Source organism: Dermochelys coriacea, chromosome 21, assembly GCF_009764565.3.
Source record: "Dermochelys coriacea isolate rDerCor1 chromosome 21, rDerCor1.pri.v4, whole genome shotgun sequence".
NCBI lineage: Eukaryota > Metazoa > Chordata > Testudines > Dermochelyidae > Dermochelys > Dermochelys coriacea.
Window position 1 is genome coordinate 15691110 of NC_050088.1, and position 25786 is coordinate 15716895.

Here is a 25786-nt window from a genome sequence, read left to right on the forward strand (position 1 = left end):
GGGAGTGGGGTCCGGGGCTTGGCCTGCTTCACGTGGCTCCTGGAAACAGAGGCATATCCCCCCTCTGGCTCCTACATATGGGGCAGACAGGGGCTTCCACATGCTGCCTCCTACCCAAGCGCTGCCCCCGTAGCTCCCATTGGCTCCCATAATTAATATTCCTGCCTTTCCCCCATCTAATGTAACTGTAAATCTTCATCTGACTGCTACTAAGCTGGGGGCCTCTATCACACCTTGTCACTGCAGGTAAGGCACAGTGGCTGTTGGGTCATGGGGCTAGTTTAGGAGGGCAGTTAAGGGAACATATTATTTATGAACCTACAAAATCGTTCAATCTGAGCTGGATAGCTGGCTATGTTCATCATTTATGCAAACTAGCTTGCCCATGCCTACTGAGTATAGCAACACACTAGCCCAAATCTGTTGCAGGTTACCAATGAAATGAGTTTGTTGGTCTCAGTTGAGCTCCTAGTGGTTTTTTGTGAATACACGGATATGCAGAGGCCCAAGACTAGCAGCAGGGGTGCTATGGTTAAAAATGAGGCACATTTGCAGAGTTGGAATGGCAAGGGGGGCTGCAGGTTGGATTTGAGGGGTCTCAGCAGAGCTGAGAGGGGAGCCCCAGAATGGGGCAGGATGAAGGCTTTCAGCAGAGCTGGGAAGGAAGCCCCATGCTGGAATAGCAGCGGCGGCGGCGGGGGGGGGGGGTGTGGGTGTGGGTCAGGTTTGTGGGGCATTACTGACCACATTTTGCAAAGTCCCTGCCCTGGCAAGGCACCTGCCGCTGTTAGCGCTAACCGGCTGGGCGCTCCGGGGTGCAGGGGAGCTGGGCACCAGTGTGCCATGGCCAGGCTGCTCGCCCCTTTCCCCGCACCCTGGCCCGCGCCTTTCCCAGCCTGAGCCGGGCGCCTGCCCCTCGCTGGGAGCTTGGGTGGGCAGCGCTGCCTCCTTCCTCCGGAGCCGTGACGGTGCCATCAGCCCCTCGGGGTGGAGTGCAAAGAGCCGGGCCTGCAGCGGGAGGTGCCCCGGGACACGCCTTCTCCGAGGAGAACAAAAACCAGCCCCCAGCGGAGCCCAGCCGGGGAGCGCAGCGCCGAGCGAAGGAGAGCCCAGCCCAGCCCAGCCGCAGGTACGTGCCTTGGGGCAGCTGCCCCCACGGCCGAGGGGGCCTGGACTCTGCCCCATGCCGGCCGGATCCTCCATGGGCTCCGTCGCTTGCAGAGCCCCCAGCCCCACGCCGTGCATCGGGACAGCAGCTCCCTGCCCGGCCAGCCCCAGCCCAGCTCTGCTCCGGGGCTTTCCCCACAGCCTGCGTCAAAGGAGCCGCGCTCCCGACCATTAGTATGAAGGCCAAGTGCTTGAGTCGGAAAGGATCTGGCCAGTTTCCTTTTGCTCTGGGCAGTTGGGGGAGGAGGGCAGATGGCGGCGAGGAGAGCCCTGGTTCTGTTATTACGCGGATTTTGTGCTGCCCGGGGGGAGGCTGGTGCCCGGGGATGTGCTAAGGGGCACCGGGTCTGGGTTAGCTCTCTTGGACCCCAGTCATCAAACGGGGCTGTTCTCCAGAGCAGGGCAACTTTGCACTGCTCCCAGCTACAGAGCCAGCCGCACCCATGCCTCGATTACGTGCGCACTGAATTCGGAGTGACTGCAAATCAAGCTGACTTGGAGGTGCCGAATTCAGAGCAAGATTTCCGGGTTGCTCCCTTCTGCCCCCCCTCCCCAAAATCTCTAGGGGAGTCTGCTGCTGCCGGACCAGCACTGGAATGAGCTGCCCAACGCAGGCTGGGGTTGTAGACATCTCCCACGCCCCAAAGCTGGGTTGTTCGGAATAGAGGTTCAGAACCCGGGACCAGCTGAGAGTTTCCTCTGGGTTCGGGTTGCAAATCCCAAGGCTGACTGGTCCAGGGGCTTTGTTTCAGGTCCAGGTTTTTGAGAGTCCCTTTGGATTGTAACCTGTGCTACCAAATATCAGCCCAGTCACGGCTACATAGACAGAGCTGCCTCACAAGCTCTGCTAGTCAATCGTATTTCAGGGCTGTGAAGTTGTACATCTCCAACGTCCTCCCCAGATCTCCCTGTTCCTGGCTCTGGCAGGCAGGCAGGTAGGATCTTGCCACTGTTAAAAGGAGTTGTTCAATCATGTAGTGTAAAGTTGCATGCATCTCAGCCCTGTTTCAGCTGTAACATCAGCTTGTTACAATGGAATCCCATCACCCGCCCCACCAGCTGGTGTGTGCAAAGACTCCCCCACCCCTGCTGGGGCAGCATGTTAGTCTTGTGCACAGATTTCCATAGCCTGAGGGGGCTTGCCCATGCCACAGCAAGTGCCAGGCAATGTCCTGGGCTGCATTTAGGTTTGACTAATGCAATCTACCTCTCTGAGCTTCCAGGCTGCCTCCGTTGCACCTGGGGCATGGCAGGAACCCTCTGAACAAAGTGGTAGTGCTGTGACACTGAGAGACCCTTGGGTGAGGATGGAGTAGTCCTCATTCTATACTTCTGGGTGAACGTAGAAATGAAGGGTTCATGCTGCTGGCTGGAGCTGCGCGTGGTGGGGTCTGGTCTGGTGCAGGCTTCATCTGCACATGTATAGCTCTGTGAATGCTCCTCAGTCCTGAGTTCTAGCACCTCCTGCTATTTCCGGTTAGCTCTGCCAGTGGCTCTCAAGCTTGACCTGCAATGGCAGTAGTCCTACATCTTCCTGCAGCCCTGTCTGTGCCCCACAATGCTGACCCCCACTCCCTTCCCCCAAATCGCCTGTTCTTCCAGACCTGGGCCAAATCATGTGATGGGGTTTTGATGCAGAGTCCACAGTGAATGTTTACTGAGACCTCCCCAACTTGTTTCACCTGTGACCAAAGTCTGGAAATGAGCTTGGTCTTCACACCACCTCTTGCCAGTGCTTAGACCCTTTGCTTCTTTGAGCATGAGCGGCACCCATCCTGGTGGATAAAGGCGTGGGCCCAAGTTCTGATCTCTGCAATTGTGAGGAATCCTACAGCCATGTTTTCTGAAATATTTTGGGGGAAATGTGTGAGGCTGGGGGGAAAATGAGACTGGACACAAGGTATAAGTTTTTAACAGTGAGAGTTGTTAATTCTTGGAACATGTTACCCAGGGTCGTGATGGATTCTCCGTCACTGACAATTTTTTAATCAAGGCTGGATGTTTTTCTAAAAGAACAGCTCTAGGAATTATTGTGGGGCCGTTCTCTGGGCTGTGTTACCCAGGAGGTCAGATGAGATGATCACAATGGTCCCTTCTGGCCTAGGAATCTATGAACATTTGAACAAGAAAAGTAGGCTGATATCATCCTGCTCGGTGAATTTCCTGCCACAAGGGAGGCAGAAATGCATGTATGCTCTGTCCCCCGGAAGGGAGGCTGTGTGTGTGATTATATCTAATGGGGAAACCCAACCTATAGCTCCTGGAATTCAAAATTGTGAGTTTCCCTGAAGCGGCAAAGGGAACTTCACTAGTGCCCTTCATTTGGGGCTCTCAAAGCATTTTGCTATCACTAGTTATAACCCACGCGGAAGTAGGTAAGAATTTGTGTTTCCGTTTTGCAGATTGTTGTGGGGAAGGAGAACTGAAGCTCTGAGCAGAGGGGACTTGCCTAAGATCAGTGGCAGGGCTGGGCGTGGAACCCAGGAGTCCTGTCTCCTAATTGCCCTGCTCTAACTTCCCTTTTTGGTCTGGGTACAGGTAAAAACTTCAAGGACTACCTCCTCAGTTGGTGTAAATCAGTGTACTGGTCGCTTCCCTGAAACAACTAGAGTTGCACCGATGTATACCAGCTGAGGATGTGGCTCAAATAAATTATCTTCAGACCTCTGTTAAAGCAAGAAATCCAGATAGGTGTTTGCATAAATTAAGAGCCTAGATTGTAGGAGGGGGTGTTAACCAGAGCTGGGCAATAGAGCCATCCCTTGGGTAGGGCAAATCAGAGCAACCGCTCCAGGCCCCACACTTTGGGGGGCCCCGCCAGCTGATGCAATTGGCCGGCACGGTCGGTCCTGGAAGAGATGAATCTGTCACTTCCACTCCGGGCCCCTCACCCCCCTAGGGATGTCCCTGCTGGGCAAGGTATACCAGACACTTACTAGCTGGTGTAAATCTATTTGCTGGAGGTCAGCTCAAAACATGAGGGTCAAGGACCAGTGAACCAACACCTTGATGAGAAATCAAGCACTGGGATACCAGGGAGAGGGAAGGTGTTGAGGTTGCTAATTGACACAGGGACACCTCTTCCCCCCCCCATGCAGAGCTTCGGGGAGAGGGTGTCTTGGTTTCGTAGCCACCAGGAATGGGAGAGAGGAAGGTCTGGCTTGTGGGATTCACCTTTCCCCCCCCCCCCCCCCCCAAAGAATAGCCTGCAGTTGCTCAGAGCTTGGCAAGGGTAGTGCCAAGATACTCCTCCCTCTGGGCAGGCTGTTACAGAGGCTTGGTATGAACTGGATGTGTGGCTTGTCTCCCTACTTGGGAGGATGGGAGTTATTCAGTGGGGTTTTGTGCCTTTCCCAGCCAGAACCCCAGTGCATTTCGGATCATCTGTATCGAATACTGCCTTAGAACTGGTGAGGTCTGCTTCAGGATTCTGCCTCCTGGGGAGGGCAAAGCAGCGCATAGAGCCTAGGATCTGACTCTGTTCTCAACAGGTACCTGGTATTGCTAAATGACTTGCATTAAATAGGGCTGGTCAGAAAATGAGGGATTAGGGGAAAATACCCTGCAGGAAAACCTGACTTTTTGCTGAAAAAGCAAATAACTTTCTTTTTGATTCTGCCCCCCCATTCCCCAGCCTGGATTTTCCCTGAAGAGCACACACTTCCTATCAAACCGTTAAATTAGTAGAAAACCCAGTTTTTCCAAACTGGGTGGAAAACTTGCAGCCAGCCCTCTTGTGAAATGCCTGGGGATCCATGCGATCTCTGTGGCTGCAATACCTCATTCCTCAGGAATTTCACTGCCCTTTGGCACTAATGAATGGCCATGTATGGTAACCTGTCTAGTGCACAGTGGTCTGGTGTTTACGTGGCCAGCTCTTTCTCTTCTGTTGTGGAGCAGGCTCAGGGACATGGGCTTGTCCCGCACTGGTAGCAGCAGAAGGCTCGGCCCAGTCTCTAGTGGAAATTTTCTGCCTGTCTCAAAGCCACTCATGAAAATGGCATGACTGAGTCTATCTGGGTTCGGGGAAGCTGTCTGCTTGGAAGCTCAGGTGTGCACTGGCAAGCTCTGTGTGCGGATCCTGTGCTAGCCGTGGGCTGCTGCTAGTCTCTCACTTTCATGGACCCTAACTCATCCTGTACTGACTCCATGCTCCAAGCCAAAACCCACGGAAAGGCCTCGCACAGTGAGTGCTGCTCTCTTCGGCTACACTGATTTGGTCCCAGATTGCACTGGTCAACGTGCTGCGAAGCTTGAGACCTGATTCTCTTTTCTCTCACACTGGTCTGCCGTGCATGTATCTCCACTACTTAATGGGGTTACTTCTGATTTGCACCCATGTGAGTGAGGGTTGGCCCCTAGGTCTCTTTTGGAACCTCTGCTTTAGCAAATGTCTTCTTTCCACTTACTACATGAGGGCTAATTCCCAGCTGACCTGTTCCTTGTGCAGTCACTTACACTGGTAACTGCTGATGTAAATTGCTACAAAATCAGAGTGACAGTGTGCTACACCCACTTCACACTCTAACTGCACAGATGGAAGTGACATAAAGTAGGAGAGAGCTGGGCCCTCCCGGCTAAACTGCCAAAAGCACTCAGAACTCTGGCTGCAAAGAACCCCTGAAATCTGGTCCCAATGGTAGGTGGTAAGGCCTCAAAAATCTGTCCCTGTGGCTTTCCTCAGTGAATTGGATATATCTTTGCAAAGTGATTGTCCTTTTCTTTGCTGCCTGGACATCTAACCTCTCCAGGCCCCTTGAAGTTACAGCTCCTGCCAATTACTTATCCTCTGCAAATCTCGTTGGCGTCCTGATTACTTCCAGTAATCAGGAAGACTTTAAATCAGACCCCAGTCCCTGTGGTCCCTTTCTAGATCCCTCTCCCTCAGTTCCAGACTCTGACACTAGTTTCCAGGTCACATGAGAGTTCTCCTGGACAAATAAGTGTGAATTAACTTTACAGGTGGGATTTCATGCCACACTGTTAAATGCTCTACTGCAATCCAAGTGCATTAAATCTGCCCTCCTCCTCTGCTAAATAACCTTTTAGTATGGCCAGAATTAATTGGTATCTAACCCTTTTTTCCCCCACATAGCATTGTATAGCTGTCCCCTCATCTCTAAATCCAAGGCAATTGCTGTAAAAATCATGCTCACCCATTATGGAGTGTAGAGGATGGACAGAACATCCGTGAACGTTCTTACGCTGGAATGGCAGAGAGGCGCACCGGGAGCTACTTTTGGAAGTGACACTGTGGTGATCTCCAGAGGTGCTAATGAGGCTGGATTCTTGTCTGCGGCTATGTGTAGCCTGAGGGAGGAGAAATGGGATGGAGCTACACAGATCTCATGCACATTCTAAGGATCTGGCCCAAGCCATGTGGGGCCAGACTTCCAAGTGCTCAGAGCCCCTGATTGGGGCCAGGGGGTCCAAAACAGTCAGCACCCAGCACGCTGAACTCTGTTGAAAATCTGGCCCTGTGTCACCCTCCCTGATCCTGGCCACTGTAGATTTGTTTCAAAATCACGCAGAGGCATTGAGCGAGGTCAAGCAGCTGTTGGTCCCCTGAGGGAGAAGGGCAGTGAGTGTATCGGGGTAACAGGTCAGGATGACATGTATCTCTTCGGAAAAGTAATGCTCAGATTTTCTCACCCCTGCGGTGGGATTCCCCTGCAGCCTGATCAGACCTGCCGTGGTTTGTGTCTGAAAGGTGGAAAAACCCATGAAACTTTTACAAGTGAAACTCCAGGGAGAGCTTGTAAAACTGGTATTTTCAGATTGGTTCAACTATACTGGGATAAGTGAAGCAGTACAACCCTGTTGGGTGAATGCAGTTAAACCAATGCAAAAGTGCCTTATACAGGTATGGCTTACTCCCAAGTGAGAAGGGAAACAAGCTATACTTGTAGACACGCATTTATACCAGTATGACTGTAGCCACACGAGGTGTTGAACCATTTTTGGTTTAAAAAACAATAAATCACCCCCAACGGATGACGTTATACTGTGTATAGAGCAGGCCTGAGTGGAATGAGCATACTGATCTGAAGTATTCCGTGAAAAGTCTGCTGTTCTGGGTGCAAAATACAATAAGCAATAATAACAATAATACCCTGTCTACTAATAAGTTGGGCCTCCTACCACTCCAGTATCCACACCTGGGGCTTGTCTAAATACACTTCATTGAAATTGGCTTAAAACCCAATTTTAAACTGTTCATGCAGGAGATTTGTATCAATTTGATTTGTTTAAAACTGATTGGGCCTGTGAATTTATGGCCACAAGGTAAGTTGATCTAAGCGAAGCTGTAATCAGCGTAAGAGCATCTACGCCGCATCCCACCAGTTCAGTTAAACTAACACACACTGCATGGAAAGAGCATGATTAAGGCTGCACAGCCAGGCACTGAAAAATTAGGAAATGCCCTGTGCAGCCTTAATCTGTGCATACATTAGGATTAAAGGTATGAGTTTGTCATGGATTTCCGTGACCTCTGCAGTGGCCAGTGCACCTGGCCCTCCTGCACCAGTTGCACCGGCCACTGCTTGGGAAGTCTTGGGCCACTCCGCCCTTCCCACACGCTCCCCGCAGCGGCAGAAGAGTTTGGGTGTGGGAGGGCACAGGGGATTGGGGCCTGGGAGAGGGTGAGCCAGGCTCCGGGCAGCGCTTACCATGGGTGGGGCTCCCCAGAAGCGGGGACATCGCCCTCACTCAGCTCCTAGGCAAAGGTACGGCCAGGCAGCTGTGCACATGGCCAGGCACTGCCCCCGCAGCTCCCACTGGCCACAGTTTCCAGCCAATGGGAGCTGAGATGCTGGCGCTCTGGGTGGAGGCAATGGTGTGCAGAGTTGCCTGGCCACCACCCGGGCCCCCCCAGCACCAGCGGTCCTGGGCCGTGCACCGCAATTTCTTGCCCCCAGCACCCATGGTGCCCCTGGGTTGCTCCCCCCCCAAAGATTTAGTCAGGGGTATATAGTAGAAGTCATGGGCAGGTCACGGGCTATGAATTTTTGTTCATGACTCTTACTAAAAATACCTGTGACTAAAACGTAGCCTTAGTTATGATACCGTCTTTAATGATATGATCAGATACTTTTGATTTTTTTTTCTCTCAAGGACCCGTTCTTTGTTCAGTGTACAGGCTGGAGCCGCTCTGCGGGTGAATCGGGTTTGTGTAGTGAAGGAGGCAGTTGCCTGTAGGACCCCGACTTGTTTGTTGCAGCAGTTGAAAGGCATAGTGTGAACGAGGCAGGGAACTGCAGCAAGAGAAAGGAGGGTTTGATGGTTAAGGCAGTAGAATGCTGCACTGGAAAACTAGATTCTATCCATGTATTTGTCGCCACAAAGTTTCTGTGTGATGCTAGTATAACCCGCACATCTCCTGCCACCCTCCAGTGGCACCAAGGCCACTTAGAGATTAATGAGTCTGCTACAGCCTTAGCTAAGAGCCCTGTGGCTTTTAGCTCATGCAGTAGAGGCTCATGCATTTAGCTCCAGAGGTCCCAAGTTTGATCTTACCCACCAACGACTGGGGTCTGTTGGCCTTACGCTAGTCACTTGAATTCAACTTTTCACAGGTGATCACTAACAAGTGCAGCCCTCATGTTCTGGGTGCCTGGCTTGATATCCTGGGGTCTGATTTGCAGAAGTGCTGAGCACTCACAGCTTTGGTCGAATCACTGGGAGCTGGGTTTTGAACATATCAGTGCTGTATGATGCTAAGCACTCTGAAAAATCAGGTCTGAGGCATCTTTGATTGGGCATCCAGATTTAGTGGATACTTTTGACCTTAATCTGTCTGTGCCTCTGTTTTCCATCTGTAAAGCGAGGATAATGCTCCCTCATCTCACAGGGATGCTATGAAAATAAATAAGTTTGTGAGTCACTCAGATACTATCAAAAAGAAAAGGAGGACTTGTGGCACCTTACAGACTAACAAATTTGAGCATAAGCTTTCGTGAGCTACAGCTCACTTCATCTGAATGCATCCGATGAAGTGAGCTGTAGCTTACGAAAGCTTATGCTCAAATAAATTTGTTAGTCTGTAAGGTGCCACAAGTCCTCCTTTTTTCTTTTTGCGGATTCAGACTAACACGGCTGCTACTCTGAAACCTGTCAGATACTATTGTGGTGAGCCCCATAGGAGGAAAGGCCATGAGGAAATCAATAATTCTGCCTTCAGAGCAGCATTTTGCTAGTGTGCAGTGCCTAAAGCATGGGCCACACGAACAATAAGGAGAAAATAAAACCATTGAATAACTGCTCATTAAGTGAGCGCTCTTCACATTTCAGCCTCTTCCTGTCCTAGGCTCAGTCTCTGACCTTTGCCTTTGGTTAAATATTGGAAAGCTTCCATCGTGACTCTGAATTGTTTTTCAATGTTGGCCTTCTGTGGTTTCAAATTTCTGTTAACTTGGAAGCCAGACTTCATCCACTGAGCCTGTGACAATGTCAGCAGCCTGAAATCTGCCAATTCCAACAAAAACCACTGAAAGTTTAGTTCCTCTCTGTAGGGTCCCTTCTTGTGTAAAATTCATGCTGGGCTTTGATCAGACCCCTGGTGCCCTGTGCAGATTTCATCAGACTTGCAGGAGTAGCTGGATGCAAATGTGGATGCGGAGCTACACTAACTGCCATCAGTGGAGGACCAGAGCTTCCTGAGAACTCCACCAAGTGGAAAACAGGTGCATCTATTCTCCTCTTTTTCAGTTAACTAACCATGAAGCTTCTGGCTGGCAGCTTTTAACAGCCACCATGTGTTGTAGGATTGCTAGGTGTCAATTGCTCACCTAGGTTCAGATGCTGCACTGCACACCCACGTGTCAAAGTCTGGGATGCATGCACCTGAAGTTCCCCTCCAAAGTTATATTTTCACTCTCTGAACAAATGCAAAGACCTGGGCAGAATATTCCCCAGTTTTCTTTTCAGATGCAGTATAAATAGTGTTCAGAAGGAATGCATTTCCCCCTTGTGGGAATCGTAGAATATCAGGGTTGGAAGAGACTTCAGTCCAACCCTCAGCTCAAAGCAGGACCAATCCCCAACTAAATCATCCCAGCCAGGGCTTTGTCAAGCCTGACCTTAAAAAACCTAGAAGGAAGGAGATTCCACCACCTCCCTAGGTAATGCATTGCAGTGCTTCACCACCCTCCTAGCAAAAAATACCTAACCTAAACCTCCCCCGCTGCAACTTGAAACCATTACTCCTTGTTCTGTCATCTGGTACCACTGAGAACAGACAAGATCCATCCTCTTTAGAACCCCCTTTCAGGTAGTTGAAGGCTGCTATCAAATCCCCCCTCACTCTTTTCTCTTCAGAAGACTAAACAATCCCAGTTCCCTCAGCCTCTCCTCCTAAGTCGTGTTCCAGCCCCCTGATCATTTTTCAGAGTAGCAGCCGTGTTAGTCTGTATCTGCAAAAAGAAAAGGAGGACTTGTGGCACCTTAGAGACTAACAAATTTATTTGAGCAAAAGCTTTCATGAATGAGCTGTAGCTCATGAAAGCTTATGCTCAAATTTGTTAGTCTGTAAGGTGCCACAAGTCCTCCTTTTCTTTTTGCTAATCATTTTTGTTTCCCTCTGCTGGATGCTTTCCAATTTTTTCCATATCCTTCTTGTAGTGTGGGGCCCAAAACTGGTCAGAGTACTCCAGATGAGGCCTCACCAATGCCAAATAGAGGGGAATGATCACGTCCCTCAATCTGCTGGCAATGCCCCTACTTATACAGCCCAAAATGCCATTGGCCTTCTTGGCAACAAGGGTACACTGTTGACTCGTATCAGCTTCTCGTCCACTGTAACCCCCAGGTCCTTTTCTGCAGAATTGCTGCCTAGCCACTCGGTCCCTAATCTCTAGCGGTGCATGGGATTCTTCCGTCCTATGTGCAGGACTCTGCACTTGTCCTTGTTGAACCTCATCAGATTTCTTTTGGCCCAATCCTCCAATGTCTAAGTCCCTCGGTATCCTATCCCTTCCCTCCAGCGTATCTATCTCTCCTCCCAGTTTAGCGTCATCTGCAGACTTGCTGAGGGTGCAATCCACACCATCCTCCAGATCATTAATGAAGATATTGAACAAAACCAGCCCCAGGACCGACCTCTGGGGCATTCTGCTTGATACCGGCTGCCAACTAGACATGGAGCCATTGTTCACTACCTGCTGAGCCCGATGATCTAGCCAGCTTTCTGTCCACCTTATAGTCCAGGGGTCAGCAACCTATGGCACGCGTGCCAAAGATGGCATGCCAGCTGATTTGATTTTTTTTTTTTTAATGGCATGCTGCTGCCTGCCGGGTGCCAGCTGCCGGCCCTGCTCAGCGCCCGCTGACAAACCCAGGCTGGGACCCCGGCAGGCAGCAGCGAGCCATTACAAATTCTGCCCGCCCTGGCCTGCTCTTCTCCGCCCCTCCCTCCCGTGCGGGGGAGGGTGAAGAAGCTTGATCCTGCTGGCTACTGCTGCAGGGCAAGCACGCTCCCCCTTCCCCCGCCTCTTCCCCCGGCATGCTGGGTTCCTGCCCCTCCTCCTCTCCCTCCCTGCCGCAGATCAGCTGATGGCCCTTGCAAGGGAGGGGGAGAAGCAGAGCAGAGCACTCTCCCTGCTCTTGGGAGGAGGCAGAGAAGAGGTGGGGATGGAGCCTTGGGGAAGGGGGGTGGAATCAGGGCATATCCCCTCCAGCCCCCTGCCATGAGCTGCTCTGGGCAGGGAGCTGGGAGCACCCCCACGACCCCAGCCCACACCCCCAGCCCTCTGCCCTGACCCCTGCACCCCAGCCCTGACTCCAGCACCCTCTGCCCTGACTCCTACATCCTCCTCACATACTCCCAGCCCTCTACCCTGACCCCTGCTCCCCCCATGACCCAAGCACCCTTCACCCCTGGCCTCAGTGCACTCCCACCCTCAGCTCAGTGCAGAGAGAGGGGAAGAGAATGGGTAGAACCAGGGAGAAGGTAGGTACCCACTCTGTGGGCAGGGCCGGGATCCCAGACCAGCAGCAGGCTGAGCAGGGCCAGCAGCCGGGACCCTTGCTGGCAGGAGCCAGCGGACAGAACCCCAGACCGGTAGTGGGCTGAGCGACAGTGGCCTGAGCTGCTCAGCCCACTGCTGCTCTGGGGTCCCAGCCGCTGGCCCCGCTCAGCCTGCTGCCAGCCTAGGTGGCCGGCAGCGGGTTGAGTGGGTCGGCAGCGTAAGATCACCATTTTAATTTAATTTTAAATGAAGCTTAAACATTTTTAAAACCTTGTTTACTTTACATACAACAATAGTTTAGTGATATAATATATAGACTTGTACAGAGAGACCTTCTAAAAAACGTTAAAATGTATCCCTGGCACGCGAAACCTTAAAGTGAATAAATGAAGACTCGGCACACCCCTTCTGAAAGGTTGCCGACCCTTGTTATAGTCCATTCATGCACCCCATACGTCTTTAACTTGCTGGCAAGAATACTGTGGGAGACAGTGTCAAAAACTTTGCTAATGTCAAGGAATAACACGTCCACTGCTTTCCCCTCATCCACAGAGCCAGTTATCTCATCATAAAGGCAATTAGATTAGTTAGGCATGACTTGCCCTTGGTGAATCCATGCTGACTGTTCCTGATCACTTTTCTCTTCTCTAAGTGCTTCAAAATTGATTGTTTGAGGACCTGCTCCATGATTTTTCCAGGGACTGAGGTGAGGCTGACTGGCCTGTAGTTTCCCAGATCCTCCTTCTTCCCTTTTTAAAAGATGGGCACTACATTAGCCTTTTTCCAGTCGTCCAGGACTTCCCCCGATCACCATGAGTTTTCAAAGATGGCCAATGGCTCTGCAATCACATCCGCCAACTCCTTTAGCACTCTCAGATGCAACGCATCCGGCCCCAGGGACTTGTGCTTGTTCAGCTTTTCTAAATAGTCCCTTTCAAGGTTCCTTCCCCACTCTGAACTCTAGGGTACAGATGTGGGGACCTGCATGAAAACCCCCAAGCTTATTTTTACCAGCTTAGGTTAAAACTTCCCCAAGGTACAAACTATTTTATCTTTTATCCCTTGCCCTATTGCTGCCACCACCAAGTATCTAACAGGGAAAGAGCCCGCTTGGAAATGTCTTTCCCCCCAAAATCCTCACCAATTTGCATAGGTGAACACAGACCCAAACCCTTGGATCTTAAGAACAATGAAAAAGCAATCTGGTTCTTAAAAGAAGAATTTTAATTGAAGAAAAAGTAAAAGAATCACCTCTGTAAAATCAGGATGGTAAATACCTTACAGGGTAATCAGATTCAAAACATAGAGAATCCCTCTAGGCAAAACCTTAAGTTACAAAAAGACACAAAAACAGGACTATACATTCCATTCAGCACAGCTTATTTTCTCAGCCATTTAAACAAAACAGAATCTAACACATATCTAGCTAGATACTTACTAAGTTCTAAGACTCCATTCCTGTTCTGTCCCTGGCAAAAGCAACACACAGAGAACCCTTTGCTCCGCTCCCCCCGCCTCCAGCTTTGAAAGTATCTTGTCTCCTCATTGGTCATCTTGGTCAGGTGCCAGCGAGGTTATCTTTAGCTTCTTAACCCTTTACAGGTGAAAGGGTTTTTTCCTCTGGCCAGGAGGGATTTAAAAGTGGTTAGCCTTCCCTTTATATTTGACAGTCCCAAACTGCTTCTTTGTCCACAGAGGGCTGGTCACCTCCTCCCCGTACTGTGCTGCCCAGTGCAGTAGTCTGGGAGCAGATCTTCTTCGTGAAGACAGAGGGGAAAAAAGCATTGAGTACATTAGCTTTTTCCACATCCTCTGTCACTAGGTTGCCTCCCTCATTCAGTTAGGGTCCCACACTTTCCCTGACCACCTTGTTGCTAACATACCTGTAGAAACCCTTCTTGTTACTCTTAACATCTCTTGCTAGCTGCAACTCCGTGTGATTTGGCTTTCCTGATTTCACTCCTGCATGCCTGAGAAATATTTTTATACTCCTCCCTGGTCATTTGTCCAATCTTCCGCTTCTTGTAAGATTCTTTTTTGTGTTTCAGATCAGCAAGGATTTCACTATTAAGCCAAGCTGGTCGCCAGCCATATTTACTCATACCTATTATGGGGTCACTTGTCCTGTTTGTTTTATTAATACCCATGCTGATTCTTTTAGATCTTCCTTTTTGTTGAAACATCTAGTAGTGGCCCTGCAAGTCAAACTGCTTGTGATGGGGTCCCCAGAGTGCAACCTGAGCTCCCCAAACCCACCAGCCTGGGCTATAACTCACACTGTGATGCTGATGTCAAGCTACAAGCCTCTGGCAGGCACTGCACTTACACAGCCATCCACAGACAGGGACACACCAAACTGAGTTACATGAATGATCTCCCAGCCCCTCATGAACCACCAACAGAGAGGCTTCAGTTAATTTTCCCCAGCACCCCAGGACTATACTGTCTTGCACTGGTCAGAAGCCTGTCTGGTGTAAGCTCATTACTTAGTTCGCCACTCCCTCAGTGTGGAGTGGATATACACTAGCCTTTGTAAACTGAGCTGAGATTTCCCCAAGCACTTCAACCAAAACAACACTGTTTTTAGGTAAAATATAAAACCGATTGATTAACTACAGGAAGAGAGATGTTTTAAGTGATTACAAGTAGCAGGCATAGAGATCAAAGTTGGTTGCCTAAGAAATAAAAATAAATTTACCATCTAAATTCTAACTCAAGCCCACTAAGTAAGATTTGAATCAAACAATCTCTCATCCTACCAGATGGTACAGCTTACAATACACAGACTGGACCCCCTTCCAGCCTGGGATCAATCTTCCCCAGTTCAAAGTCTTTGTCTTCCAGATGTTCTTGGGGGGGGGGGGGGAGGCCAAGTGATGATATCACTGTCTCTCTTTTTTTTTAGGTTTCAGAGTAGCAGCCGTGTTAGTCTGTATTCGCAAAAAGAAAAGGAGTACTTGTGGCACCTTAGAGACTAACAAATTTATTAGAGCATAAGCTTTCGTGAGCTACAGCTCACTTCATCGATGAAGTGAGCTGTAGCTCACGAAAGCTTATGCTCTAATAAATTTGTTAGTCTCTAAGGTGCCACAAGTACTCCTTTTCTTTTTCTCTTTTTTTTTTTTATACCTTCTTCCAGCTGCTAGAAAGATCCTTGCTGTGACACGGGTTAGTCCGGCCCCATGGAATACATGTCTTCTCTGGGATAGTGGAATGGGTCTTGATGAATCATTAAGCCTGTCTGGCCATTGATGGCTGCTCCTTTGTCCCTACTGAAAGGTTGGCTGTGAGCGTCTACCAACGTCACAACATATTTCAGTAGCACATATAACAATACTTCATAACATCCCATATAATAACACATACAATTCAACAGGATATTAAGGTTCAACAGATCACAACTTCTTAAATGATACCTCCCAAGGCAAACTTTGTAAAAAAAACACATCATAATCGTATGATGGTGGTAAATATAGGGGTTCTTGGGTGTTGCTTTGAGGTATGGAGTGTCACACTCCTCCAGAGAGGTTTAATCTGTGGCTAAGTGCTTGAATCATTTGTTTGGGTTGCACTGAAGGGGATGTTGGCACAAGTGGTTACAGCTTCTTATCACATCTCAGTCTACCTTTCATATCCGTTGTCTTTATAGCATGATCACTGATCTGATCTCAGCTCATGCTAAAGGGCTGGAATAGGCACTTAAGTTGTCACTGTGGCTACATTTCAGTGACGATGGCATTGAAAGTGTCTCTCCTGCAGGATTGTCAGGTGAATCAATGTTCTGCTTCCATGATAGTGTTTCATTCAGTGGCATAGTTGTTCTTAAAGAATTCAAAGAAACAGATTCTCTGCCCTCTGAGCATGAATTCTCTCAATCGCGTCACTAATATTGGACCGTGTTGGCTCTCCTCAAGAAGTGGAATTATGTTTTTTTTCCACTCCGTCCATTCAGTTGCTTGTTTCCTTCAACTTCATCAATGTGTGAATTTGTTGGGACACGCTAAATGTTGAATGCCCCTTTCCCATGTTGATCCGCAGCTTTCACACTTACTGTGGGTAGAATAAGACATCACCTAGTGAATTCAAAATCTGAAGATTGGGATAAGATGAACTCAGCAGCTTTACACAGAACTATGTTCTAAGATGCCCGGCACAGCTTTCAGAAAACGCTAGATTCTGATAAATCAAACCCTTCCTCAAATAGCTCACAACTGCACAGACTCCCTTCTCCAGAATCCTGTGACAGCTGCCCCACTCACCAATGGGACATGATCAAAGTATCTGTCAAGCAAGTGGAATAAAGAAAGTAGATTGGAGAGCGTCTCTTCTCATCATCATGTAACACATGAAGGGGACGTGCAATGAAACTGAAAGGTGCCAAACTCAAAACCCACAAAAACCTTTTTGCACGCACACTGTGTGACTTAGACTGTGGAACTCGTTGCCACAGGATGTCACTGAGGTCAAGAATTTAGTTGACTGTTATAACTCTGGATATTCTTGTAATCCATATAAATCTCTGATCCCTCTTTGAGTCTTGTAACAAACTCTGAAGGGCTACAAAAACCTCCTGGTTTAATCCGGTCATTTATTAGCAGGGGTTAGGTTGATGCCTTAAAGGGGGGGGGCAGATTATCTCACATCTGTCTACTGAGCGGAGGGGGTTGCACCTTCCTCTGAAGCATCTGGTACTGGCCATGGTCCAATGGGACACTGGACTAGACTGGCCAGACCCCTGATCTGGTCTGGTCTTTCCTATGTTTATTGACTACACCTCCTTGGCTCTCCTGTTCTCCTGCCAATACTGAACCCTTAGAATAATGCTCTTGCTGCTTTCTGATCCCTGCTGCAGCCTCTGCCAGTTGGGTTTTCCCCACTCAGTGTTCAAGCTCTTGTATGTGAGTTGTGGATTGAGTGTGCATGTGGGGGGAGGGAGGGGAGAGGAGGACATAGATTGAACAATCAGAAGACCTCACTCCGCTAGTGGTCCCACAAGCCCATATTTCTGTGAGGTAAATTGAGGCCGTTTTGTTTATTGGGTAATCTATTTATACCATGTTCACTGTTGAAATCTCTTGTGGTAGACTTGCTAGGAGACCCCCAACCCAGGCACGCTCTCTTAGGCTGCGTCTGCACTGTTAAATCTGTCACACAACTGGGGTCAAAGAGGGATCATCCCAACCCCTCTCCTACAACTGCTCCTGAAAAAAGCTGGTCCATTGAGGAGGACAAACAGTTGGATTCAGTGCCTGCTGTAGCAAATCCTGCTAGACTGAATTTGGTTGCAGCTGCCTCTGGGGTGGAACACAGCACACGCTGGAGCACTGAATAACAGATATGTGTATCTCTCTGAAACTACAGGGTGGCCTTTGGTTGGCCGGTTACTAGAGATGGAATTTATCCAGGAGTAGTGGGGGGGAGGGGACTAATTGAAGAGTAAGGGGTGATGGTCTCTCTGTCCCTTCTTAATCTTTCCCTGTTTGCTGTAGAGGATGTTGATCAGGTGGTTCCGCAGTTTCTTTGAGAGTGTGTGGCACAAGCTGTCAGCATAGTCTGTATGGTATGTAGATTGTAATGGATTTTTTACCTTCAGTCCTTTCAGTATGATGTCCATCTGTTTGCATTTGGAGAGGAAGATGATGTCTGTCTGTATCTGTGCGAGTTTTTTCATGAAGTTGACAGATTTCCACTCTATACGGCTAAATTCAGTGCCTTGCATAATGACAGGTTTCAGAGTAGCAGCCGTGTTAGTCTGTATTCGCAAAAAGAAAAGGAGTACTTGGGGCACCTTAGAGACTAACAAATTTATTAGAGCATAAGCTTTCGTGAGCTACAGCTCACTTCATTGGATGCATTTGGATGAAGTGAGCTGTAGCTCACGAAAGCTTATGCTCTAATAAATTTGTTAGTCTCTAAGGTGCCCCAAGTACTCCTTTTCTTTTTGCGAATACAGACTAACACGGCTGCTACTCTGAAACCTGTCCCTTCTGAAACGGGGGAGGCTGGTATCTGACATAGGGCGGGTGGGAAAATGCTTAGGATTGTACTGTAAGGGTCAGAGAAGCTCTGTTCTAATCACAGAAGTGGCCTTCCCCAGTGCACTGTCCTGGTAATTGCAAGGCGTCTGCATCTGGGCTGCCTGTGGCCTGGTGCTGTATGGCTGGTATCCGCTTTGCTGTTCTCCAGGGAGCCGCCCTTTTTGAGCGGGACTGAGCTCCCTCCCATGCCAGCCAAGTGAAATTAGATTCTGAGAAACAGTCCTTTTAAGGACATCCAGAGCAGCAGAAAGGAAAATGCACAAACCCCAGCCTGCAGGGCACTGGGGAGGAGCAAGGAACTGCAGACTGCTGGAGTTAATCTTTTAACTAAGTGGGTCACCCTGCCCATAAGACACCCTTAGGTGGTCCCTTGACACAATCCCCCATCCTAGGTAGCTGTTTAACCCTGCAACTCAGGCAGGCCACTTAAATATATTTGGTACTGGAATGTCCTGCTGCGACTCGGAGGAACTGCTAAAGCAAGGCCTAGCCGCCGGGTCAGCCCTCTTCACAGCTCCGCCAATGCGCGAGTGCTGCCCTGCTAGCCCAGTACTGGCCTCAAGTCTGTCCCTCAGGCTACGTCAGGGGTTCTCAAACTGGGGGTTGGGACCCTGCAGGGGGTCACGAGGTTATTACATGGGGGGGGGGTCACGAGCTGTCAGCCTCCACCCCAAACCCCACTTTGCCTCCAGCATTTATAATGTGTTAAATATATACAAAAGTGTTTTTAATTTATTAGGGGGGTCGGACTCAGAGGCTTGCTATGTGAAAGGGGTCACCAGTACAAAAGTTTGAGAACCACTGGGCTACGTCTACACTTGAAACACTACCGCAGCACAACTGCAGCGCTTCAGCCTCAATGCTCCGTATGAGGACAGGAGGGGTTCTCCCATTGCTGGTGTTTAACCACCTCCCCTGAGCAGTAGTAGCTAGGTTGACAGAAGAATTCTTCCATCAACCTAGCGCTGTCTGTCTGGGGGTGAGGTCAGCTTAACTAAGCCTCTCCACAGGGTGGATTTTCACACCCCCGAGAGATGAAGCTATACTGCTGTAACTTTTTCAGTGTAGACCAGTCCTCAGTCCTGACCTGGAGCTCTCTGCTGTCCCAGTCCTGAGTCCAGGCATACTTGAACCTAGGCTAAGATCACCAAACTCATTTAATGAGTGACCGTAAAGCCTGGCCTCAACTAAAAAGCTAGGTTGACCCAGCTGTGTTGCTAAGGGGTGTGGGGAAAAACCCATTCTCCCGAGTGACACAGTTAAGCCAACCTCACCCCCGGCATAGATGGTACTAGGTCAATGGAAGAATTCTTCCGCTGGCCTAGTTACAGTCTCTTGGGGTAGAGGGGGGTGCGGTGGGGTGGGGGAATTAACTACAGTGGTGGGAGGATCCCTCATGTCGCCGTAGCGAGTGTCTACACTGCAGTGTCGCAGCCCTGCCACTTGTGCATATCAAGTGTAGACAAGCCCTAATTCAGGAGTTTTGTGGAATATTTTATGTAGCTCTTTCATTACTGCAAGATCTCAGCCTCTCCTGACAGAAGAACGACAGCCTGATGCTGCCAACACTCAAGGGAGCAATCTCACCGGGACTGTGTGGGCAGGTGGAGTTTGCAGCCTCACCTCTCAGTCTAAAATATTTATAGTGCAGTGATGGGGCCGTATTTGAGGGTCTCACTGTCTTCAGTGCACTTATTCTCCTCAATCACCTGTGAGGCAGGGCAGGGGTATTACCCCATTGTACAGATGGGGGACTGAGGCATAAGGAGACTGTGTCTTGCCTAAGGTTACAGAGGGAGTCAGAGAAAGAATAAGGAAAGGCCCCCAGATCCAGGCTTTCCCCTCCCCTGCAACCACTGGACCATGCTGCTTCTTCATCATAGCTGTAGTACTAAAGCTGGTGGAGGCCGTTAACTCTTCTGTCTGGTGTGTGGCATCAGTCTCTGCAAACCCGTCTGTATCTCTTGGGAACTTGCCCTGCTGCTTTCACTGATGTTGTGCCAAAGAGCACAAGGCTGCGTGTTCCCACCGGGTGCATGGTCCTTGGAATAATCTCTCTACCTGGCTGTACGGCACCAGAGCAAGCACTGTCCCAACCACTCTACAGTCCAGTGTCATCGGGCTGGCGGGGGCAGAGGATGAGACTGGCCCTTGAAGGGTATCGGGGCCTGCAATGCACTGAGAAGCCAGTTCAGATGATGGATTATGTCTTGTTCTGTTCTTGGGAGTTAGCTGAAGGCCTGATCCTAACTGATTACTCAGCACTTTATAAAACGTGGGGTCGCACATGGAGGGCCTCAACTCGGTGGTCTCCTTCTGATACCCTTTTGGCACTGAGTTTCCAGGAAAAGAGGAGACCCCATAGGAAGCCCCACTTTCTACCCCCCTACAGTCAAGTTAGAACTTCAGGGCTGACCTAGACAAGGCAATTAAATGTTTTGTGACATTTGTAAAGTATGTAGGCATGTCTCCAGATATCCTGGGCTTCCTTGATTCTCTTCTCTGGCGTTTGATCCAAGATAAAACAATCTCCCAGGAACAGGGAGGCCATGTGGAAGGCTAATACTCTAATAGCGCATGCAGTTGGGGCATGGGGAGGACTGTGGAGTCTGGGTATACACGATGCAGTCACAAATATGGTCTCTTGCCTTTTTCTGGGATCCCCTTCCCCTCTCTCATCCTCACCAGCAGACTGGGGGGGATTCTAGTGACATTTTTCAGGCTGCTCTTCCAGCCGTCTCATCCCCCACACGCCAGCCAGCCAGTCCCTGAGGAATGTTGCCCCAGGCCTGTTGCTTTGTCATTCCACTGGGAGATAACTAGGGCTCAGAATGTGGGGTGAGACTCTGTCTATTTGAGCCTGTGCAGATTATCTTCTCTTCCTCTCCGCTTTCCAGCTCTCATTCCTTTACCCTCTTTTAACGGGGAGTTGCTGGTTCTCTCTGGCCTGGTGACGAGTACAGGGTCAGTCATGCCCAAAGGGTACAAAAATTCTCACGTCCAGAGGTGATACTATGGTGAGGGGCACCTTAGACAGACCTGGGGCCCAGGAGAAGTGCTGTTAACCTATCCTGCAGTGCTGTTAATCTAGATTCCTTTTCTCCCCTAAAATTCCTTGGCCTAGGGATCCATGGAAATGGGGAAATTCCTGTACCTCTGGCAAAGCAACGAAGAGGCGTCTCATTTCTCCATGTTGTAGGGGTGCAAATCTCTGTGTGCCCTGTGACACAAGAATCTGATCTCCTTCCCAGGCCCCGCCTAGCACTCCAGGGTAGCTGAATCGCCACACTGAACCTAGAGACTGATCTAGGCCCGGCCACAGGCCAGGTGGAAAGCTGCTGAGGACACCACTGAGGCAACCAGTGTGTGACCCATGTACCAAATGCATCCCACCACTCTTCCCTTATACCTAGGGGCACCTGCACTAACTACAAGCGCCAAAATGCAATGCTCCAGCTCCAGGCAAGAAAGTTCTGGGACACAAGTGGAAACATTCCTGGGATTTGCAGGCAATGCCAGTGTATGCAGCTCCAATCTGTGCATTACGTGACTTAGGTGCAGAGCGTATGTCCTTGGTTGGAGCCTACACACCTGGGTTTTGAGATGTCACTGTGACATTAGGATCTTTCCCTGGCACCTGCGGGGTGTCCAGGATTCTAATTGCACCATCCAGCAATTGTTTTGCTCAGTGCCCTTGGTGAATCTGTTTTTTCCTGTCTGTTTCCCACAGGATGCCGAACTGGGGTGGAGGGAAGAAATGCGGCGTGTGCCAGAAGGCCGTGTACTTCGCCGAGGAGGTGCAGTGCGAAGGCAACAGCTTCCACAAGTCCTGCTTCTTATGCCGTGAGTACAGTGCCCCACGGGGTCCTGGCCTTTCCATTGACATGGCAATGCTGTGGCCTGCTTGCTCTTGCCAGCAATGTAAACATGCCCCCGCCACTGCAGAGCAGACAGCTGACATTTGGATAATTACTGCTAGGCTGGGAGCAGCTCTGTTCTCTTCCAGAGGTGGGTAAGGGATTTTTGCAAAGCACAGTGGGTGATTTAGGGACTGAAATGTCAGGGGTGCTTTGGGAAAACATCCATACAACTTCCGCCCCCACATTGCTAAATGAAACACTAATCCTAAACCACACTAGGGTCTAACGCACGGGCCCCCTAGATGCCTAAATGCACCATTTTAAAGCCCTGGCTGTACCATCCCACAGCAAAGCCATGCTAGCGGTGCTGAGGGCTAGAAACTCCATGAGGGTGCATCTCTGCACTGCCTTTGAATGAAGAAAGAAGGGTTTGTGTGGCACCTTACAGGTGGCTGGAGTGTGGCCTTTGAACCCTGCAGGACATGGGGATCTGTGGACAGAGGATGCTGCTTTGCCTTGTGCTTGCTGGCCATTCTGGTGACCAAATGCCTGCAGCATGCCCGATGCTGACAGTTCAGTGTCTGGGCCACCCTCACCCATCTGGTAGCTGTAGCCTCAGCCCGTACATACGGCAGCCTTCACATGCCACACAGCACTGGAAAGGATGCTGACATGGAGTGACAACTGATGCACTAGCTCCCACCTGGGTGGAGGTCTCCTGGGCTCAGAGAAACGCTGGGTTGAGTAGTGCAGCTGCTTTCCACTGCTGGCACCTCCTGTCCCAAAAAATGTAGTTCTCCAGAGATCATAACTGGCAGGGAAAGGGGAGGAATTTCCACCGCATCCAGAGTTTATGCAATGGCACAGGATCGCCCACCCGACAGGTGCACTCCGGTGTCTGCTTCCCCGCACAGGAAATGGGGCACGCCTGCGAGCCTCAGTCTTTGTTTGTTTGCTTCTCCCGAGTGTAAGGCTACAGCTGAACTACAGAGCCTAGGTACGTCCTGGTGTGGGTGCAGCACAGGCTGACAGAAGGAGTTTTCTGCCCGTGTAGGAACAGCACCTTCCCAAAGGACATTGGCTGGGCCCACAGAAGCACAGTTCTGTCAGCATAGCTGCATCTACACTGGGGCTTTTGCCAGCATCGTTATAGTGGCTGTGGGTGTGCTTTTCTTCCCCCCCACTCCCCCCCCACACCCCTGTGACAGATGTGGCTGTGTAAGTTTTAAGTGTAGATTAAATGCCTGATGGCTCAGCTGGTGGGGATTTGCTGAACCGGTGGGCTAGATGGGCTCCGAATACCAGCCCAGCTCTGCTACAGCGGGCTCAGGAAGCTCTTAACCCGCAGAAATTCCTGACATAACCCTCCTTACATGGCAAAAACTGTCCTTTTCCTTTTTTCCCCCTCCTACTCTCCAAGCACAGAGAGCGCCCAGGGAGCTGCTGGCCAGGAGGAAAAGCGCCATATTTAGTCATGGGGATGGGAAGCGCAGATTTAAGATCCCATATTTAGGTGAAAAGTGCTGGGCCTGCAGAGCATTCAGAGGAGAGCGCTCGGATCTGTGTTTGTTTGCATTCTTGAAACATTGTTTAAGGGCAAGAAATTTTTCTTCTGGCAAGGAGACAAGCAGGCCATGGGGAGCGGCTTCCTGCTGACATTTAAGGCATGTGTGTGGGATGGGGGTTGAGTCTGTCAGTCACACACCAGTGCCTAGCTCTTGCTGTTTCCTCCTCCAGCCTCTTTGTTCCTTTACAGCCGGAGGTAGGTAACTGCCAGCTGGGCTGTTTTGAGCTCTGCCCTACCTCTGGTCCTGCGCCTCCCAGCCTCCTCCCCGCCCCTACAACTTCCTCTTGGATTATCTGATCCAGCGCTAGGGCTTGGAGGTCAAGTGTGTCTAAGTATCCAAGAGTGCTGTCTTTGTTGCCTGTCATCGGCTAGTTCTAAACTGCCAGTCTCCTGATTGGCAGGAGCACACTACAGTCGGGGTTGGCCCGGGTCGAGCTGTACTTTCTCCTGGCACACACACTTCCTACTATTGTCCCATGGAACCGATCCCTTGAAGGTTGGGATCACTGACCATCCATGCAGCCCTTCCCTGCCTGCACCATTCCTGATTAACCCTTAGAACTGTGCAGATGAGCTTTGTAAAGGGATTTCATAGTTTGTCATTTCCCAAATGGCATCCACTCTGCCCACTGGCAGCATTGGGGTTAATGTCAATTTCACCTTTTAACTCTGAACTTCCTGGCTTTTACCTGAGTGGGTGGATCGGTTGTTTAACTCATGCCAATGTTCCTGTATGAATTTTCATCTGTATGTTGCTCTGCACACTCCACATTAACAAAGGTTTTGTCTGGGAATTTCCTTACTCCTAAAAATCTGACACATATGTCTTGAGAGAACTGATGCTCTCTGACTTGCTAGTGTGTTCTGGCAGCCCAGAAGCCAGAGATGACTCCTGGCCAAGGTCTGTGGGTGACATTCCCCTTGTTCCTCTCCAGTGGTCTGTAAAAAGAACCTGGACAGCACCACCGTGGCTGTGCATGGGGAAGAGATCTATTGCAAGTCCTGCTATGGCAAGAAGTATGGCCCCAAAGGCTACGGCTATGGGCAGGGAGCAGGGACCCTGAGCACCGACAAGGGAGAGTCGCTGGGAATCAAATACGAAGAGTGAGTTGGAACCTTCATTTAAAAAATAGTGACTATAAAAGGGAATTGGAGAGAGGTACCCACATCCCAGCTCTGGGCTGTGGGTGCCCCAGTGGGGAGGGGCACTGTGGACCCTGGGGAGCTGAGTAGCTCTGCTAGCATTTCCTGCTCTTAAGAGACGTTGCTTTCTACCACGTCCTTCTATTTCAGTGTAAAGTTCTGACCTCTAGTGGTCAGCAGTTTGGCTGGCAGACTCTTCCCCGCCGTGTAAACGCCAACCTCTGCCCTGGATCCTCTGACTGGATCAGTCTAGTGCCTGGCTGCAGCTGGGAGTCTAGCTGGGCCATTCACCTACTGAGACAATGCCCCCTGCCGTTAACAAAGGCAACCCTGAGAACAGAATCAAGCTGGCAGCTAGAACGTAACCTAGCAGGAGCCTAACGAGACCAGTAGCCCTTGTCCTCCTGGGTAGTTCAAGTGACCAGGAAGAACAGGAGGCCTATACTTTGAGGCCCAATACAATCAAAGCTTGGCTTCGGCTATGTCTACACTCAGAATGCTTCAGTGGCACAGCTGCAGTGCTTTGGTGTAGACACTCGCTACAGCAAATGAGCAACGGGAGGGGATCTCCCACTGCTGTGGTTAATGCACCTCCCCAAGAAGAAAAGGAGTACTTGTGGCACCTTAGAGAGCATTAGCTCAGTCGATGGAAGAGTTCTTCTATCAACTTAGTGCTGTCTACCCTAGGGGTTAGGTTGGCTTGACATCACTCAGGGGTGTGGATTTTCACACCCCTGTAGCAATGTTGCCGGGTTGCACAAATTTTCTTGTGTACACCAGCCCTTCAGCTGTGTCTTCGCTGCCAAACAAAGGTGTATGTTTACAGTGCCATTGCTATGTTGAGGTGGCCTCATTGTAAAATCCCAGAGGGGCTGGAGTTCTGACCTTGATGGAGTTCATAATCATCAAGGCAAATCCCAAAGGGACATAGCCCCCTTGAAGATCAAGCACCACCTGGATCAATCTCTAGCTAGGTCCTTCAGATGATCTGGCCAGATGTTCAGTCTACAGTTAGGTTTGCATTGCAGCCAGGGCTGTGACTTG

The 25786-nt window shown here is 50.1% G+C and overlaps 1 protein-coding gene across 2 annotated transcripts in view; it reads left to right on the top strand.

Annotated features, from left to right (window-relative positions):
• The first annotated feature begins 608 nt into the window (after window positions 1–608).
• The window catches only part of CSRP1 (cysteine and glycine rich protein 1), a 32640-nt gene continuing 7462 nt past the window's right edge, over window positions 609–25786 (top strand). Inside the window, exons 1-3 of one of the 2 annotated variants that reach the window (XM_038380185.2) lie at window positions 609–1129; window positions 21903–22015; window positions 24535–24703. In XM_038380185.2, the coding sequence (XP_038236113.1) occupies window positions 21904–22015; window positions 24535–24703 (281 nt within the window). In that variant the 5' untranslated portion in view covers window positions 609–1129; window position 21903. Of the gene's footprint in view, window positions 1130–12153; window positions 12164–21902; window positions 22016–24534; window positions 24704–25786 lie in introns of those variants that run through there. The other variant, XM_043500337.1, reaches the window with a different exon arrangement.